We start from the raw sequence: 17,344 nt of genomic DNA, 5'->3' as shown, positions 1-17,344 counted from the left end.
ACAAGCGAGGGCTCTAACAACCAAGGTAGAGGGGAAATCGTGCCTCCTGAAAAAGTTGAGTTTACTACCCTCTTTAAAGTACATTCTTTTAATAGCTCAATCTCTGCGATTTGCTTAATAGATACTAAATAGCTTCCATACAGAAAGCCTACCACCTTTCACCTGGCTCTATTTCAAAAGACTATCAACCTCTTTCAGATTGGTTCCTGATTGATTTCTACTTCCTTTCATTATAATTGTAGCAGCACATAGTCTCTTCTAAGTTGCTTATGTCCACGGGGAATGGTGGATTGGTACTAAAAGATCTTGTTCTGATTTCAAACTTCCACACAAATCAACCACTTGAAGGCAGGAGCAGATTAATCAGCATTCCCCCTTGAGCACAATGTATTTAAGAGAACGAGCAGAGGCCATGCAAATTGCCAGATGAGAGGAGAGCTGAAGAGTCATCAGGAAGTTACATCTTGTTTAACAATTACAGTCGCTCCTGTTCGGACTGCTTGTTATGATCACCTTTATTGGACAACAGCACGAAGATTGTGTACTTCATGAAACATTTGTTTTGTTTATGTTTGGTCTTACTGATGTAAGGGAGGCCACAACAACGGCATTGAACGCAGTTGACAAGGTTGAGTGAGATACATATGAAGTGGGCATGCTGTTTAGGTCACTGGGTGGTGGTCAGGGAAAAGTGTGGGAATGTGTTGCCCCTCCTACATTTGCAAGGGGAAGTGCCAGGGAATAGGGAAAGATGGGTGGGGAGAGATAAATAACTCAGAGAGCCATGGAGAGCGTGGTTCCTATGGAAAGTAGAAGGGGTGGGAGGGAAGGATGTGACTGGTGGTAGGATCATGTTATAGCTAGTGGAAATGATGAAGGATGATCTCTGGAAGCTGTGGGTATTGTGAGAAATGTGAGGACAAAAGGAACTCTGTCTCAGTGTAGTCTGGGGGGTGCACGTTGCTGGCTGACAGCAAAATTCAGGAAATAGAGGAAATGTAAGGGAGGGTCAGCCACAGTTCCACATTTCCTGGAAGGCCTTTCAGATATCCTGCAATGGAAAGCCTCAGTTTGAAATCAGCTGCAGCACAGAGGCAGAAACTAAGGCAAAGGAATGACATCCTTACAGCAACACACATAAAAGTTGCTGGTGAACGCAGCAGGCCAGGTAGCATCTCTAGGAAGAGGTGCAGTCGACGTTTCAGGCCGAGACCCTTCGTCAGGACTAACTGAAGGAAGAGTGAGTAAGAGATTTGAAAGTTGGAGGGGGAGGGGGAGATCCAAAATGATAGGAGAAGACAAGAGGGAGAGGGATGGAGCCAAGAGCTGGACAGGTGATTGGCAAAAGGGATACGAGAGGATCATGTGACAGGAGGTCCGGGAAGAAAGACAAGGTGGGGGGAGACCCAGAGGATGGGCAAGGGGTATATTCAGAGGGACAGAGGGAGAAAAAGGAGAGTGAGAGAAATAATGTGGTATAAAAATAAGTAACAGATGGGGTACGAGGGGGAGGTGGGGCATTAGCGGAAGTTAGAGAAGTCGATGTTCATGCCATCAGGTTGGAGGCTACCCAGACGGAATATAAGGTGTTGTTCCTCCAACCTGAGTGTGGCTTCATCTTTGCAGTAGAGGAGGCCGTGAATAGACATGTCAGAATGGGAATGGGATGTGGAATTAAAATGTGTGGCCACTGGGAGATCCTGCTTTCTCTGGCGGACAGAGTGTAGGTGTTCAGCAGACGAAGGGTCTTGGCCTGAAACGTCGACTGCACCTCTTCCTAGAGATGCTGCCTGGCCTGCTGCGTTCACCAGCAACTTTTATGTGTGTTGCTTGAATTTCCAGCATCTGCAGAATTCCTGTTGTTGACATCCTTACAGGGTATCTTTATAGACTGGGTGCGAGGAGGTATAACATCACCATTTTACATGTAGTACATGGTACTCTCATTGGTAGAAGTTGTAGATAGCAATGTCACCAGCCCCATTTACTGTGGCACCTCACTGTTCATGCCCCTTCAAACTGAAAATATCCCATAACTTCACCTCTTTTTATATTACTTAATCAATTCTCAGTCAATGGCAGTATAGATGCTCCCACAGTCCATGTGTTCTAATTTTATTTAATCACATTCTTGGTGACACCATATGAAAAATCTGAAAATCCAAGTACGCCATATCCACACACTCTTTTCTGGTAATTATAATTCCAAAAATTTGCTGATGGAATTGTCAGACATGATATCAATCTCATCAATTTACATTGACTCTGTTGAATCCTGTTATTTTCCAAATATTGTATTCCTACTTTCTTCACAGTTTCTATCATCTTCCCCACTGCTAATGTCAAGAGAAATTCACCACTTTTCTCTTTCTCCCCTTCATTTAAAGAGTGAGGCTTTATTTGCTCCTTTTCAATCCATGGAAGTTGTTCTACAATTAATAGAATTGCAATCTGTGCTTCTTAAAAACCTTGTGATGTAGGTCATTGGGTACCATGCATTCAGTTGCTTTCAGTCTCTTCAAGTTCTCCATGACTTTTGTTTTTAATTATGACCATTTTTTGAGTTTCCTCAGAATTATACTCAGTTTCTCTATCTCAGCTAATGTCTGTCGTACCAACTATTTCCAATCATTTTTAATTTACTTCATAATTTCAATATGTTTGTTTCTGTATAGAATATTTTGCCTCTCCTTTACTTCACTTCACTTGTCTTCTAAAATAAATGATATTGTTACTCCAGTGAATACATTTACAGGTCTCTATTTCCCAAATTTAAGTCCTACTCCATTGAAATCTTAAATACATTTTCTGTGCTATCAAATTATCTTCATTAGTTTTGTAAACTGTGCAACAAATTATAACACAAGAAAAGCTTACCTCCGATATCTGGTCTAAGTTTGTTGTCGTATCCTTTGAGTAAGTTGTTCAGAATATCGGTCACATCACTTTCATGGACTTTTGGTGCCAGGACCCATGTCCTATTTAACATCGTGTCCTCATAATCTTCCTCATCTACTTTGTTGGCACTATACGCAAAGACAGCACATGAAAACAAATTTAAGGAGCAATAAGGTGAAAAATAGAAAAATATTAACAATGATCTCGTTACCATTATTTTTCCAAATCTCTTATATTATAAAATCTATCAAGTCCCAGTAACAAGAGACCAAGATACTAAGGAAATGCGTTTATTCATGAAGACATTTCCAAAAATGGAATCACAGAATAATTCAACCACAGAAACATTGTGCCAATGTCATCTCATTGAATGCATGGCCTAATTAAACGAACTTTTCTACTCTCCTGTCAGCAAATTTCTTCTTTTCAAGCTGTTCATGAACGTTGCGTGAATGCATTTCCAGTTCTCCCTACTGATCTATCTTCTGTTTGGTTCTCAAAGTGGTACCATTTAGATTGTACTGCCACTTCATGTCATCTTGGGCGGTAGGCAGCACCCCACATTTATTTATGCGGCAGTGCATCAGCCAGTCATCTGTCCTTATCGCTAGTTTCTATGTGGACTTTGGAAGTCTGTTTCATATTTTGTTCATGATTTATAATGTTGGCAGGTATTGTATCATCTACAAACTGAAAAATTCTCTCAAGTGGAAATAACTTGTACTTCAGAAAAAAAGCCACAGCCCCAACAGCAACCCCAGGAGAATCCCATTATTTACTTCTCCCTCGTAAGAGACAAGTCCCTTCATCTCTGTTCTGTGTTTGTTGTATATTCTTGCAGCTGACAGAGGTCAATTCACCAAGTTTACAGAGTGGCATACAGTGAAAGAGGAAGATAGTGAGGATATGCTATAGGAATCTCCAAGCTGTGTGAATACACTTGTACATCAGGATCTGACTGATAAAGCTGCACCAACATTGTAATTTAAACAACGTACACCACTGCATTGGTTTTCCCTCCATCTGTACTGGTATTACTTAATATTTATTCTTGATACCATTACTCCCATTTTGTTCTTTGCATACACACTGCAAAATGAAGGTAATTATTTCCAAACAGTACAATAATTAAATGGCTTGTTTCCTATCACAGTGTGCACAACAAATAAAGTGTTGTGATAAGTTTTTAGTGTTGTGATAGCAGCATGCAGCTTATAATCCTCTGTTTGTCAGTGGATCATATTAAGGTGAGCAGATGACCCTTATGGTGTTATCTTGTTGCAACATTTTCCACTCTATATCATTCCTGCAATTAGCTATATTTCCTGGTGGTCTGCTGGTATTCTATCCCTATATCCTCCTGATGACTTTCACCTACTGCAGCAAGATGTGTGTTGCAAGAAGCTTAATGCACTTGCACAAAGCAGAGCAGTTACACGAAGCAATGTCCAAACACATAGCAAAAACATTCTGTGGGAGATGAGCAGTTATTCAGCACAACTCACAGGCCTTTGACCTAGTGTGAGCAATGCACTATTTATTAGAGGGCCTCTGGATCCCCTATTATACACTCAGTGTCCTCTTTATTGGGTAAAGGAGTGGAAACCAGTGTGGTCTTCTGTTGCTGTAGCCAATCCACTTCAAGATTCAATCTGTCGTTCATTCAGAGATACTCTTCTGCACACCAGCATTGCAACACGTGGTTACTTGAGTTACTGTCACCTTCCTGTCAGCTTGAACCAGTCTTGCCATTCTCCTCTGACCTCTCCCATTGGCAAGGCATTTTTTCCCACAGAACTAGAACTCACCAGATATTTTTTTTTTGCTTTTCACACTATATTCTGTAAACTCTAGAGACTGTTGTGTGTAAAATTCTCAGGAAATCAGCAGTTTCTTAGATACTCAAACCACTCCATCTGGCACAAACAATCATTCCATGGTCAAAGTCACTTAGGTCACACTTCTTCCCCATTCTGATGTTTTGTCTGAACAACAACTGAGCATCTTGACCGTGCCCGCATGCTTTCACTGCCACGCAATTGGCTGTTTAGATATTTGCATTAATAAGCAAGTGTACAGGTGTACCTAATAAAGTGGCCACAGAATGTATATCAGCTCAATTATAAAAAGCCTTTGTTTGTGTGGGAGCTTTTCATCTGCAATTTTATATAATATATCCATATTATCAACCTCCTTGAGTGCCCAAAAATGTCTCATTAGATTTGGCAATCAAGGTTTCACTTTCATAAAACTATGTTGTCTCTGTCTAATTGTATCATAATTTTCTCATTGCCTGTTACCATGCTGTTGTCATTGAGTTTCAAATAAACTTAGTACTTAGCTGGAACAATTCAGAAAAGAAAAAACAGTAGTAGTGATGTGACAGCTAAGTCACTGTGAACACCCTGCTATCAGGTTGGGATGGGCGTGCCAAGAAATGATGGTGAACAACGACAAATTACAGCTCCAATAGCTGGACTCTTCATGCTGATGAGTCCAAAGTTAATGCATAATCAGACAGATAGTGACAAATAGCTAACTTCCGCCTTGGATCTTCTGAGATAACATAGAAATCACAAAGTTGCTAGCAGCTATATGTGGAAACATCAGTGATTATGTAGGAAAATTTTGATATTTCTTTACAAAATGGACAAATATTCTTCCAGCATTTGGTTTCCAGCCTTTTTCTACCTGGACTATTTTTGCTCTTCTTCTTTAAATATCAGTGTTGCATTTGCTATATTCCAGCTTTCTGGAACTATTGTAAAATCTAATTAACCTTGGAGCATTAAGTATTTCCGTTAGAACAATAGTCCCTTCTTGGAACCATAGAGTGCTGACCATCAGATCCAATGTATTTCCTGGTTAATCTTAATTTTTCCATTTCTTCCTCTTTACTTTAAGTTCCACACTGCCATCATAACTTAGGTTCCTGGTTTTCTGGTAAGTATGACCTACCAGGGACAAGTTGTAGTGGTCGTGTCTCTGGCACGAGACTGGACCCTCAGCTTAGAAAGGAAGGAGGGAAAAGAGGAGAGCAGTAGTGTTAGGGGATTCGATAGTTAGGGGGACAGATAAGAAGTTCTGTGGGAAAGATCAAGAATCCCGGATGGTCTGTTGCCTCCCTGGTGCCAGGGTCCGCGATATCTCAGATTGAGTGCTCGGTATTCTCAGGAGAGAGAGGGTGAGCAGCCAGATGTCGTGGTCCACGTGGGTACCAATGACATAGATAGGAGTAGGGATGAGGTCCTGAAGAAGGAATATAGGGGCTTAGGAAAGAAGATAAAAGCAGGACCTCAAGGGTGGTAATCTCAGGATTGCTGCCTGTGCCACGAGACAGAGTGGGTAGGAACAGGAAGGAATGGCAGATGAATGCATGGCTGAAGAGTTGGTGCAGGGGGCAGGGGTTCAGATTTCTGGATCATTGGGATCTCTTCTGGGGAAGGTCTGACCTATACAAAAAGAACGGGCTGTACCTGAACTGGAAAGGGACCAATATCCTGGCGGGTAGGTTTGCTAGAGCTGTTGGGGAGGGTTTAAACTAGTTTGGCAGGGGGGTGGGAATCAGAATGTGAGTGCAGAGATTAGGGTAGAAGGACAAGGGCATGATGCTATGTGTTCTGAGTTGGTGAGGAAGGACAGGCAGGGGACAAAACATAAATGTAGCCAGATAGAGGTGTTGAAATGTGTCTATATCAACACTAGGAGTATTAGGAACAAAGGGGATGAACTTAGAGCATGGATCAGTACGTGGAACTACGATGTTGTGGCCATTACTGAAACTTGGCTGGAGGAAGGGCAGGATTGGCTGATGCAGGTACCGGGGTTTAGGTGTTTTAAAAGGAATAGGATGGGAGGTAGAAAAAGGGGGTGGAGTAGCATTACTGGTCAGGGATAGTATCACGGCTATGGAAAGGGAGGACGCTGCAGAGGGAGTGTCCACTGAGTTCGTGTGGGTGGAAGTCAGAAATAGGAAGGGATCAATCACTGTGCTGGGAGTAGTCTATAGGCCCCCAAATAGCCCTCAGGACACCGAGGAGCAGATAAGCAGGCAGATTTTAGAATGGTGCAGGAAATACAGGGTTGTAGTTATGGGTGATTTCAACTTCCCTCATATTTACTGGCACCTCCTGACTGCAAGGGGGATAAATGGGGCTGAATTTGTCTGGTGTGTTCAGGAAGGATTCCTGACACAGTATGTGGACCGGCCAACGAGAGGAGAGGCCATACTGGATCTAGTTCTGGGTAATGAACCTGGTCAGGTGGCAGACCTCTTGGTGGGGGAGCATTTTGGTGAGAGTGACTACAACTCCCTTAGCTTCAACATAGCTACGGAAAAGAATGAAAACAGACAAAATTGGAAAGTACTTAACTGGGGAAGGGCTAACTATGAAGGGATGAGGCAGGAACTAGTGAGAGTAAATTGGAAACAGATGTTCAAGGGTGAAAGCACAGAAGTAATGTGGAGGAAGTTTAGGGACCACTTGTACTGGGTTCAGGATAGGATTGTCCCACTGAGACAAGGGAAAAATAGTAGGAAAAGGGAACTGTGGCAGACGAAACACGTGAGGCAACTCGTCAAGAGGAAGAAGGAAGCATATGTTAGATATAAGAAGCAGGAAGCAAGAGGGATCAGGAGAAACATAGAGTATTCAGGAAGGAGCTTAAGAAGGATTTAGGAGAGCTCAAAGGGGGCATAAGAAGGCCTTGGCATGTAGGATTAAGGAGAACCCCAAGGCGTTCTTTGCGTATGTGAAGAACAGAAGGATGACAAGAATGAAGATGAGGCCGCGAAAGGATAAAGAAGGCAACATGTGCCTGGAGGGGGAGGAGGTTGGGAAGATCCTAAATGAATACTTTGCTTCAGTATTCACAAGTGAAAAGGACCTTAATCAGGGTGAGATCGAAATAGAACAGGCCTGTGTGCTGGACAATGTGGAGATTAAGGAAGAAGAAGTGTTGGATTTTCTTAAAAACATCAAGATTGATAATTCCCCAGGGCCAGACGTGATATACCCCAGGTTGCTGTGGCAAGTGAGAGAAGAGATCGCTGGATCAGTAGCTATGATCTTTGAATCCTCTTAGGTTGCAGGGGAGATGCTGGAGGATTGGAGAATGGAAAATGTAGTTCCTTTGTTTAAAAAAGGTAATAGGGAGAATCCTGGGAACTATAGACCGGTGATTCTTACGTCGGTGGTCTGCAAACTATTGGAAAGGTTTCTTCAGAATAGGATCTATGAGCACTTGGAGAAGTACAGTCTACTCAAGGATAGTCAATATAGCTTTGTGAAGGGAAGGTCGTGACTCACAAGCCTAATTGAGTTTTTTGAAGAGGTAACAAAAGAAATTGATGAGGGTAGGGCAGTAGATGTGGTCTTCATGGATTTTAGCAAGGCATTTGACAAAGTCCCCCACCAGAGACTCATCCAGAAATTCATGAGGCATAGGATCAGTGGAACCTTGGCTGTTTGGATAAAAAATTGGCTTAAAGGAAGAAAGCAAAGGGTAGTAGTGGAAGGAAGGTATTCTGCCTGGAGGTCGGTGACTAGCAGAGTGCCGCAAGGATCTGTCCTGGGACCCTGCTCTTTGTGATTTTTATAAATGACCTGGATGAAGAGGCGGAGGATGGGTGAGTAAGTTTGTGGATGACACGAAGATTGGAGGAGTTGTGGGTGGAGATGTAGGTTGTCAAAGGTTGCAAGAGGATATAGACAGGATGCAAAGCTGGGCAGAAAAGTGGCAGATGGAGTTCAATCTGGATAAGTGTGAGGTGATGCATTTTGGAAGGACAAACCAGAAGGCTGAGTACAGGGTTAATGGTCGGTTACTTAAGAGTGTGGATGAACAAAGGGACCTTGGGGTTCAAATTCATACATTCCTCAAGGTCGCTGCACAGGTTGATAGTTAAGAAGGCCTATGGGATGCTAGGCTTCATTAATAGGGGGATTGAGTTCAAGAGCAGAGAGGTCACGTTGCAACTCTACAAATCTCTGGTGAGACAACACTGAGAGTATTGTGTTCAGTTCTGGTCAACTCCTTATAGGAAGGATGTGGAAGCTATGGAGAGGGTGCAGAGGAGATTTACCAGGATGTTGCCTGGATTGGAAAACAAGTCTTATGAGGCAAGGTTAACAGAGCTGGGACTTTTCTCTTTGCGGCGTAGAAGGATGAGAGGGGACTTGATAGAGGTCTACAGGATTATGAGAGGCATAGATAGGATGGATAGCTAGTACCTGTTTCCCAGGGCATGAATAGCAAACACCAGAGGGCATATGTACAAAGTTAAAGGAGGGAAGTTTAGGGGAGATATCAGGGGTAAGTTTTTTTACACAGAGGGCTGTGGGTGCCTGGAATGACTTGCCAGGGATGATGGTGCAGGCTAAAACATTAGAGATATTTAAGAGCCTCTTGGACAGGCACATGGATGAAAGAAAAAGAGGGTTACGGGGTAGTGTGGGTTTAGTACTTTTTTTTTAAGGAATATATGGGTCGGCACAATATTGAGGACCGAAGGGCCTGTCCTGTGCTGTAGTATTCTAGCGACTTCTAGTTGTATTGTCCTAGAGTGGAGGCCGAATATATTTACAGTACTAGTAGTTTTGCCAATTTTTATTCTCCACTGCTTCTAAGGGAGCTAAATATACTTATGTCATCTTGGTTTGTACATATATGTAGAAGTTATAATTAGTTCATATTTCTTGTTAATTTATACAATTCCGATTCCTTGTTAATTAAGGCTGGTTTCTAAAACTCTCCTGCTCAAGCTCAAAGCTGTTCTCGGTGATATAAAACTGTTCTTTTAACCCAATGGTATTATTAAATTGCTTTATTATCCAGAGATGTCTTCCTCATGTCAACTCAACTATCCCACAGCCAACATTTTTTGCCTAACCCCTTTACCTTTCCTGTCCACCTGGCTTCGCCTATCACCTTCCAGCTATCCTCCTTCCCTTCCTTCCACTTTTCTATTCTGGCATTTTCCTCCTTCCTTTAGAGTCCTGGAGAGGAGTCCCAGCCCGAAACATCACTGTTTATTCATTTCCATAGATGCTGCCTGATCTGCTGAGTTCCTCCAACGTTTTGCACGTGTTTCTTTTTGTCCATTCCTATTTGTTTCTAAACAGACAAAAGATTTATGAAGCAACCACACTTACAAATTGTGAGTCATTTATCAGCTACATTTTATAATGATGACCCAAATCTGCTTTTAATGAACACCCAGTTGTTTCATGATTATCACTGTCTGGCACTAACTTTTTAAAATCCCTGACTTATATAACTACCAGAAGTATCCTAGCTGTCATCTTGGATTCACATCACTGAATCATATAAATAGGTCTTTGGCTGGAGGTCCTATAACTATACCCTTACAGTACAGTGCAATCTTAAATTTATGTAAGATACCTTCAGTTTTGTATATTTTTTGCACTGGTTTAATTCCCTTTGCTTTATTCTCTCCAGTGTCTGCACGTCTTTCGGATTATATGGTAATCAGAACAGCAAACACGACTGATTTGAGACTAGACTTGTGCACTTTATTCATTCAAAACTATTTCCTGGGATCTTGAAACAAGTAAACTGAGCACAAGTCAACCCTCATAAACTACTTGTAGAAGCTGATGGTGATGCTATGTGAACTGTGGCCTGCTAGCTGACCTTGAATCAGGATCATCCAGTGCATGGTACCACACGAGAATAGGAATGACTGGAAGCTGTAAGATTATGTGATCTTTAACCATGAGAATAAAGAAACAGCAGACTACTTTACAATATGACACTTACTCGGTGGGTAATGGAGAGATTAACATTTATGGCAGCCTGCACTTCCAAAAAAGCAACTTGTAAATGCCAATCCCACATCCGTGTCTTCATTTACAGCTCCCACCTTCAGTCAATTCCTTTCCTTACAGATTAGTATGTATGTGCACTCGAGCTTGCATTCAGTCATCTGGCACTTATTTTATTCATTACCAGATTCGCTTGCAAGAATAAACATCTGAAGCATTTTTGCACTTATTCATTTGATGAACTGCCTTTGGCAGCACAGTGCTGGGCATGCAGTATTTCATCGTTGGGCTACAATCCACTTGGCACAGGACATGTTAATTGACGGAGAAAAATGGTTTAAAAATTTTGAGGCAATGTGATCTGCATCTGATGACTGCAGTAAACATGAGAAATTGATTGAATTGATTGTACATCAGCCATAACTTAGATTCCCTGCAGTTTTGCAGTCCGGATCTTATTTCACTGAACATTACTGCAGGAGAGATAAAAGGAAAGACCTGCAGTTGCTGGAAATCTGCAATAATAACGGAAAATGCTGGAAATACTCAGCAAGTCAGCAGCATCTGTGGCAGAGTTAATGATTTAGATCGAAGATCTTTCGTCTTCCCCATCTGCCCCAAACTCAAAAGGCGTTTTCTGAATGTCTGCTTGAATATTGGTAGCAGAACAGCAGACAAGGCATTTCTGTTCTGGGAGGAGAGTACAGAATTCCAAGTCTTTAGATTTGTATTTAGAGTTAGGCTGCTTTGTCACCAAGTGTGTTGAAGGGAGTGTGGGCCCAGTGTCTTTGAGGGAACACAGGAACATTGGGTCCAGGCATACGGATAGGAGTGTGTCAACCCCTGAGCACAATGTCTTAAAAAAACACAGACACCCTAGATCCTGGTGAATTGAGGGGTGGATGGGAATCAGCTCCCTGATTTACCAATGGGATCTCAAACAACTTGTAGCAGGCAGATAGAATTTCAATGTAATAAAATGCTCTTCTAACTTAGAACAAAGATGATGGGGTAATTCCAGTCAGTTTAATATGCCAACCACATTTTGTAAGTGACTGAGATTAAAATGAAAATTTTAATACACAATTTGTGTATAACTATGCTCTATTTGCACTTTTGTTTTCTAGAAGAAAGAGTAATTGCATGGATAAAACATAATTAAAGAAATTCAATAACACTAAAAGGCTTCCACTGTGCAAAGCAGGTATGAGAAGTCAAGGCCAGATCTCTGCTAGGTGGGACAGATTCTTTGGAATGAAAGACTCTGTAGTCACTCTCTCTGAAAATGCCATGCACCCCACTCCCTCCTGAAGAGAAGAGTCTGGTATTGCTGCAATGAAGACAGCATCTCAGCAGAAGAAGTGGTGGTGAGAGACCTCAAAGGGACAGAAGCACCCTAAAGGTAGCTGAACCGAGAGGAAAGAGAGGGGGAGGGGGCAGAAACTGATCCTTCTCTACTCGAAGAACCTTATATTCACTGATACATTCATAATTCAGCTGATTACAAGGTATCTAGGAGCAAAGTCTAACTTGCAGAACGAGAGATGGCAAATCAGTTAGATCCTTCATGCATTTTGTGTAAGAGCAGCTCTCGAGAGTTTATTTCTGGCAACAGGGCATAACATGCTGGGTGAAGCTGAGTGAGAGGTGGGTGTTTCCACCCAAATTAGTTCTCTTATTTCCCATATATCTCATGATAGGTGAAGTATGCTGACCAGAAGATCTGAACTGCAGATTTTAATACACAAGTACACTTCTTACTATTTGTAGATTAATAAATGGCTCAAATTCTTTTTACTTATTTAGGTCATATTATGATTATCAAACTACTATCAAAACAGCCTGTCAAAACAGTGGCTGCATGAGAATCAAAGTACCGAGTATTGTCAGTACAATGTGCCTCCAGGGGTGTTATAGAAAAGACCCATCATAAAGCTGCAGCAATAAACACTCGAAACAATTAAACACTGTGAGGTTGCTGTTACATGATCTGCTCACAACAGCCTTGTTTTAAATCAGTGAAATTAATGCACTAAATACACAAAAAATTATATCTATAATTGTTGCTGATATTTTTGTCTACTGAATAATTATTTCCTTTTTATTGCCTGTTAGAATGCTCTATTGGTCTCAGCGATGAAGAGATAATTTTGTCGCAAAAACTTCATACAAATCGCCATATAACTTGGGACCTGAATACCTGGTGACCTTACTGGTTTTACATGTTCAAGGGGCATGGTGATCTGGCTTGTAAAAAATAAATTCTAATCATGATTTTAATGCAAGTAGGTGTTGGGCAAAGCAGCTACCGATCTGTCAATTTCCTTAGGAGCATGAGGCCTGGACTCTATTATTATATTCAGACATTGTTTCCATCCACAGCCAGTGAGAATGATGTCAAGGCTGGTGAGGGTTGTCAAATTAGCAGGGAAATCAGGCTACATTGAAATAGCTGGAAACATCGAAGTGGAGAATAGTGAGCAGAGGGACTCAAAGAAATCTACGTTCAAGAAACAAAGCCCTGAGCATACAGTCACAGCCCATCCTTCCAGGACAAGGAAAAGCCACAGAGATAATTCAGGAATACAAGCAATTCTGACCATTGCTCAGCTTTTACTAACACTTTCCAGGTCATGCAGGCTCCAATTATAAAGAATGATGAATCTGACCATGTTAACAGGACACGAGGAATTAGAGATGTTCTGATGCATATGCTCAACTTATTCTTAAATACAGACATTTTAAGAAAGTGGGAGGGGGGCAGGAATGAATTCTTCATAAGGGTAAGAAGTTGTGGAGGAGGGGGAAACCAAGGGCATTTTTGAGCCCACAAATAAAGCCAGTTTGGGGTGAAGGATTGAGATGGGAATCAAGAAACAGGGAAGTACCAAAGGCCATGGTCTCCATTTCTCTTGAGGCAGTGATGGGCTGGACTGCTAATTTCCAACACACTGACCTGGTAGATTTTTGGTACCTCTGGCCAGTTTCCTCACAGTGGGCTCACTGGGTTTGTCAGAGATGGTGACATTAAAACTAGAACCAGGACAGAACTGTCCCATTCCTGTACCACAATTAATATGTAGACCATGAGAGCTGAGAGCTGAGGTATAGGTGGGGGAGAGGAATATTGAGGTCAGACAATAGTGGCAGCATTTAATTTCCACTCTTTCCCCTCATATTTCTACATGAATTAATGAAAAAATTCTGAACATTTGATTATTTGAATCCAATAAAATTTGAATTCCCACAACTGAGAACAAACAATCAATAATCCATTCATGATTTTTTTCTTAACTTATTAATAATGGGGCTACTTGTTTTCACATGACATGGGTTTATTATAAAGCCACAGTGATGCAGCCTCACTGCTCTGGTGAACTGGTTCAATACTGACCTCTGATGATATCTGTGCACAATTTGTCCATTATCTCATTGACTGTATGGGTTTTTCCCTGGTGCTCGGGATTCCTTCTTCATCCCAAATACATGTGGGTTAATTACCATCCGGAGTAGGTGAGTGGTGGAATCTAGGTGGATTTGAGGGGCATACGGGTGTAATAAATTGTTGGGAAAATATGTGTGGAATGAGAATCTGCTGTGAATCAGCATGGACCTGATGAGACAAATGGCCCAGTTCTATGGTGCAAGTACACATGGAAATATGGAACAGGCCTTCATAGCGTTTCATCACATTTAGCAGAAGATGAATAGGAAGCTGCCACTGATAGTTGAAAGCAGCTTAGAACATGACGGCATCTCTAGGAATCTTTTTCATATTTCGCTTGTACAAGGACATAAAATACATGAAGAATACAGAGACAATATCCACCTGGGAAATTCATTTGTTATTTCTATTGTGGGCAGGATCAAGGTTAAGTGTAACACAATTAAGAATTTCAATCCATGACAAGGCAGTGATTCACAAAGTAAAAACTTCGGTGATCTAGGGTCTGCAGTGGAGAACATTACTGCAGAGCTGAGCTCTGCATGCATACAGTGAGAAAGGAAATGCCATTTGCTGAACAAAGCACATCCATCAGCATCGTGCTCATACGTGCTGCACCAAATCTGCCTGCATCTTTCCACATTAGGTAAATAGAAGTCAATGTGGTTCACAGCTCATTACAACTGTACCTTGTCCAATCTACTTAATTTGATAAGTTGATTCATCAGCTGCTTACATCTGAAGTAATTCAAATGGCATTTGATTAGTCCATGTAATATTTTTTGTTCGGATTCTAGTTATTCTTGAACTTAAAAGAAAATATGAAATGTTTTTGCACAGTCCTTTCAGTTGTCTCGTACTTACCATCTGACAATTAGATGAGTTAGAGAACTGAGAAGATTGTTGTTGAGGTACTTAACAGTCAGTATCCCATTTGTACATTTCATAATGTAGCCAATTTTAACTGCCACTGGGCTTTGTGCATAAGGTGAAGGGTGGTTAAGTGTGCTGAAGCCGACTGTAAACCCTGCAGCCTATGGAAGCCAAGACTTAACACAAATGCCTCATCAGTCCTTATACCCTGCTGAAATTTTCAGCTAACTCGCATTAGGGTGTGCAGTTTATGACAACTGAAATCCAGGGATGGCAAGAGTTAGAGTTCAGTAAGATAGGAGAGGAAGGTCTGGCAAGGTTCTGGAATAAAATCCTTGGCAAAATCGAATCAAGTTTTCTGGAGGGCAACAAGCACACTTGCTTTAATAATGCTTAAAAACTCTTTGCTCTTCTCTGACATTAAGTATGCGGCAGGAAAGATACAATAGTTTATTTTCTGCACAACATCAATTTAAAAATGTAACCTGGTCATGACGATATTGATGGAATCTAAAATGTGCAAAAAAAGCTGCACTGCATGTTTTTCTTATAAACTATATATATTCTCCTTCCTCCTTAAAAGCAGTCTAACCTACGGCCAGATAGCAACATCGGAAAGGACAAGACTGCAGCCTTCTAAGCTGCCCATTCATCCAGTCGAGTCCTGCAGAATGGAGGCTGCAGTGGTGATTTTATTGTTTCTTTTACATTTAGTCAGTCAATATTAACCATCGCATAAGTCTAAATCACGAGTGTAGAATAGTAACCATAAAACAGAGCTTTTAAGTATCAAAATAAATCACATTTATTATCCCAATATATTAATAGAAGTTTATTTATTCACAGAGATCACTGTGAGAACTTAGGATGAAATATCATAGAGAACATTTCTGAATCCGTATTATTAGGCAGAATAAACAAATCTTTATAACTTCATATGCAAATTTTATAAAATTACTTCATAAAGAAATTTTAGGATTATATAACAGAGCAGCATTTAAAGTTGATTGTGATATAAATTTAGATTTTATAATTATAAATGATCAATTCTAGATTATAACAGTTTGTGTTATTAGTATTTACATTTACTATTTAATTATGAGACTAAATGGAAATTAAAGTTTCAGATATGGGAGCGATTATGGAAAATATTATGCATTTGCCTTGGTTGCATCAGAGCTGGACCTCTCTTTTATTCATTAGCAAAAATGACAAAAAAAATGTTGTTTTCGCAAAGTGAGTAGTTGCAGCTTTCCCCCAGAGTGATTGATCAAACTGCACTGGTGACATTTTGCAGATGCTAATCAGCATCAAGAAGTCAAGTGTGGAAAATGTCACTGTACAAACTTTATCATCAGATACTGCTGCATACAGACTTGTCCTTTGAAGAAAAAGGCAAGAAATACAAGTGGTGGGGTGGGGTGGGGTGGGGTGGGGTGGGGGCGGGGACAGCAAAAGCAAGGATGATATAAGGAGGTGCAATCGCTGGTTGCTGATAGAGTGAAATGTCAGCAGAACTCTGCACATTAAGTTACCACAGAGCCAAGTGCATCTGTTCGGAGCACAAACGTGAGAAAATCTGCAGATTCTGGAAATCCAAAGCAACACACACAATATGCTGGAGGAACTCAGTTCGTCAGGCGGCATCTATGGAAAAAGAGTTAACGGTTAACGTTTTGGGCCAGGTCAGGTCACAGATCTCTCAGTGGGCGGGCATCTGGGGGACAGTGACCATCACTCCCTGGCCTTCAGCATTATCATGGAAAAGGATAGAATCAGAGAGGACAGGAAAATTTTTAATTGGGGAAGGGCAAATTATGAGGCTATAAGGCTAGAACTTTCAGGTGTGAATTGGGATGATGTTTTTGCAGGGAAATGTACTATGGGCATGTGGTCGATGTTTAGAGATCTCTTGCAGGGTGTTAGGGATAAATTTGTCCCGGTGAGGAAAATAAAGAATGGTAGGGTGAAGGAACCATGGGTGACAAGTGAGGTGGAAAATCTTTTCAGGTGGAAGAAGGCAGCATACATGAGGTTTAGGAAGCAAGGATCAGATGGGTTTATTGAGGAATATAGGGTAGCAAGAAAAGAGCTTAAGAAGGGGCTGAGAAGAGCAAGAAGGGGGCATGAGAAGGCCTTGGTGAATAGGGTAAAGAAAAACCCCAAGGCATTCTTCAATTATGTGAAGAACAAAAGGATGACAGGAGTAAAGGTAGGACCAATTAGAGATAAAGGTGGGAAGATGTGCCTGGAGGCTGTGGAAGTGAGCAAGGTCCTCAATGAATACTTCTCTTTGGTATTCACCAATGAGAGGGAACCTGATGACGGTGAGGACAATATG

The 17,344-nt window shown here is 41.3% G+C and overlaps 1 protein-coding gene across 1 annotated transcript in view; it reads right to left on the bottom strand.

Moving 5' to 3' along the window:
• gabrg1 (gamma-aminobutyric acid type A receptor subunit gamma1) overlaps positions 1–17,344 on the bottom strand; it is a 148,769-nt gene that overhangs the window by 67,130 nt on the left and 64,295 nt on the right. The window contains exon 2 of the mRNA XM_063042131.1: positions 2,878–3,026. Within this exon, the coding sequence (XP_062898201.1) occupies positions 2,878–3,026 (149 nt within the window). The remainder of the gene's footprint in view (positions 1–2,877; positions 3,027–17,344) is intronic.

The sequence above is a fragment of the Mobula hypostoma genome, chromosome 3 (genome assembly GCF_963921235.1).
Source record: "Mobula hypostoma chromosome 3, sMobHyp1.1, whole genome shotgun sequence".
NCBI classification, from domain to species: Eukaryota; Metazoa; Chordata; class Chondrichthyes; order Myliobatiformes; family Myliobatidae; genus Mobula; species Mobula hypostoma.
Note: the sequence above shows the minus strand (reverse complement) of the source record. Positions and strands in the feature narration are given on the sequence as shown.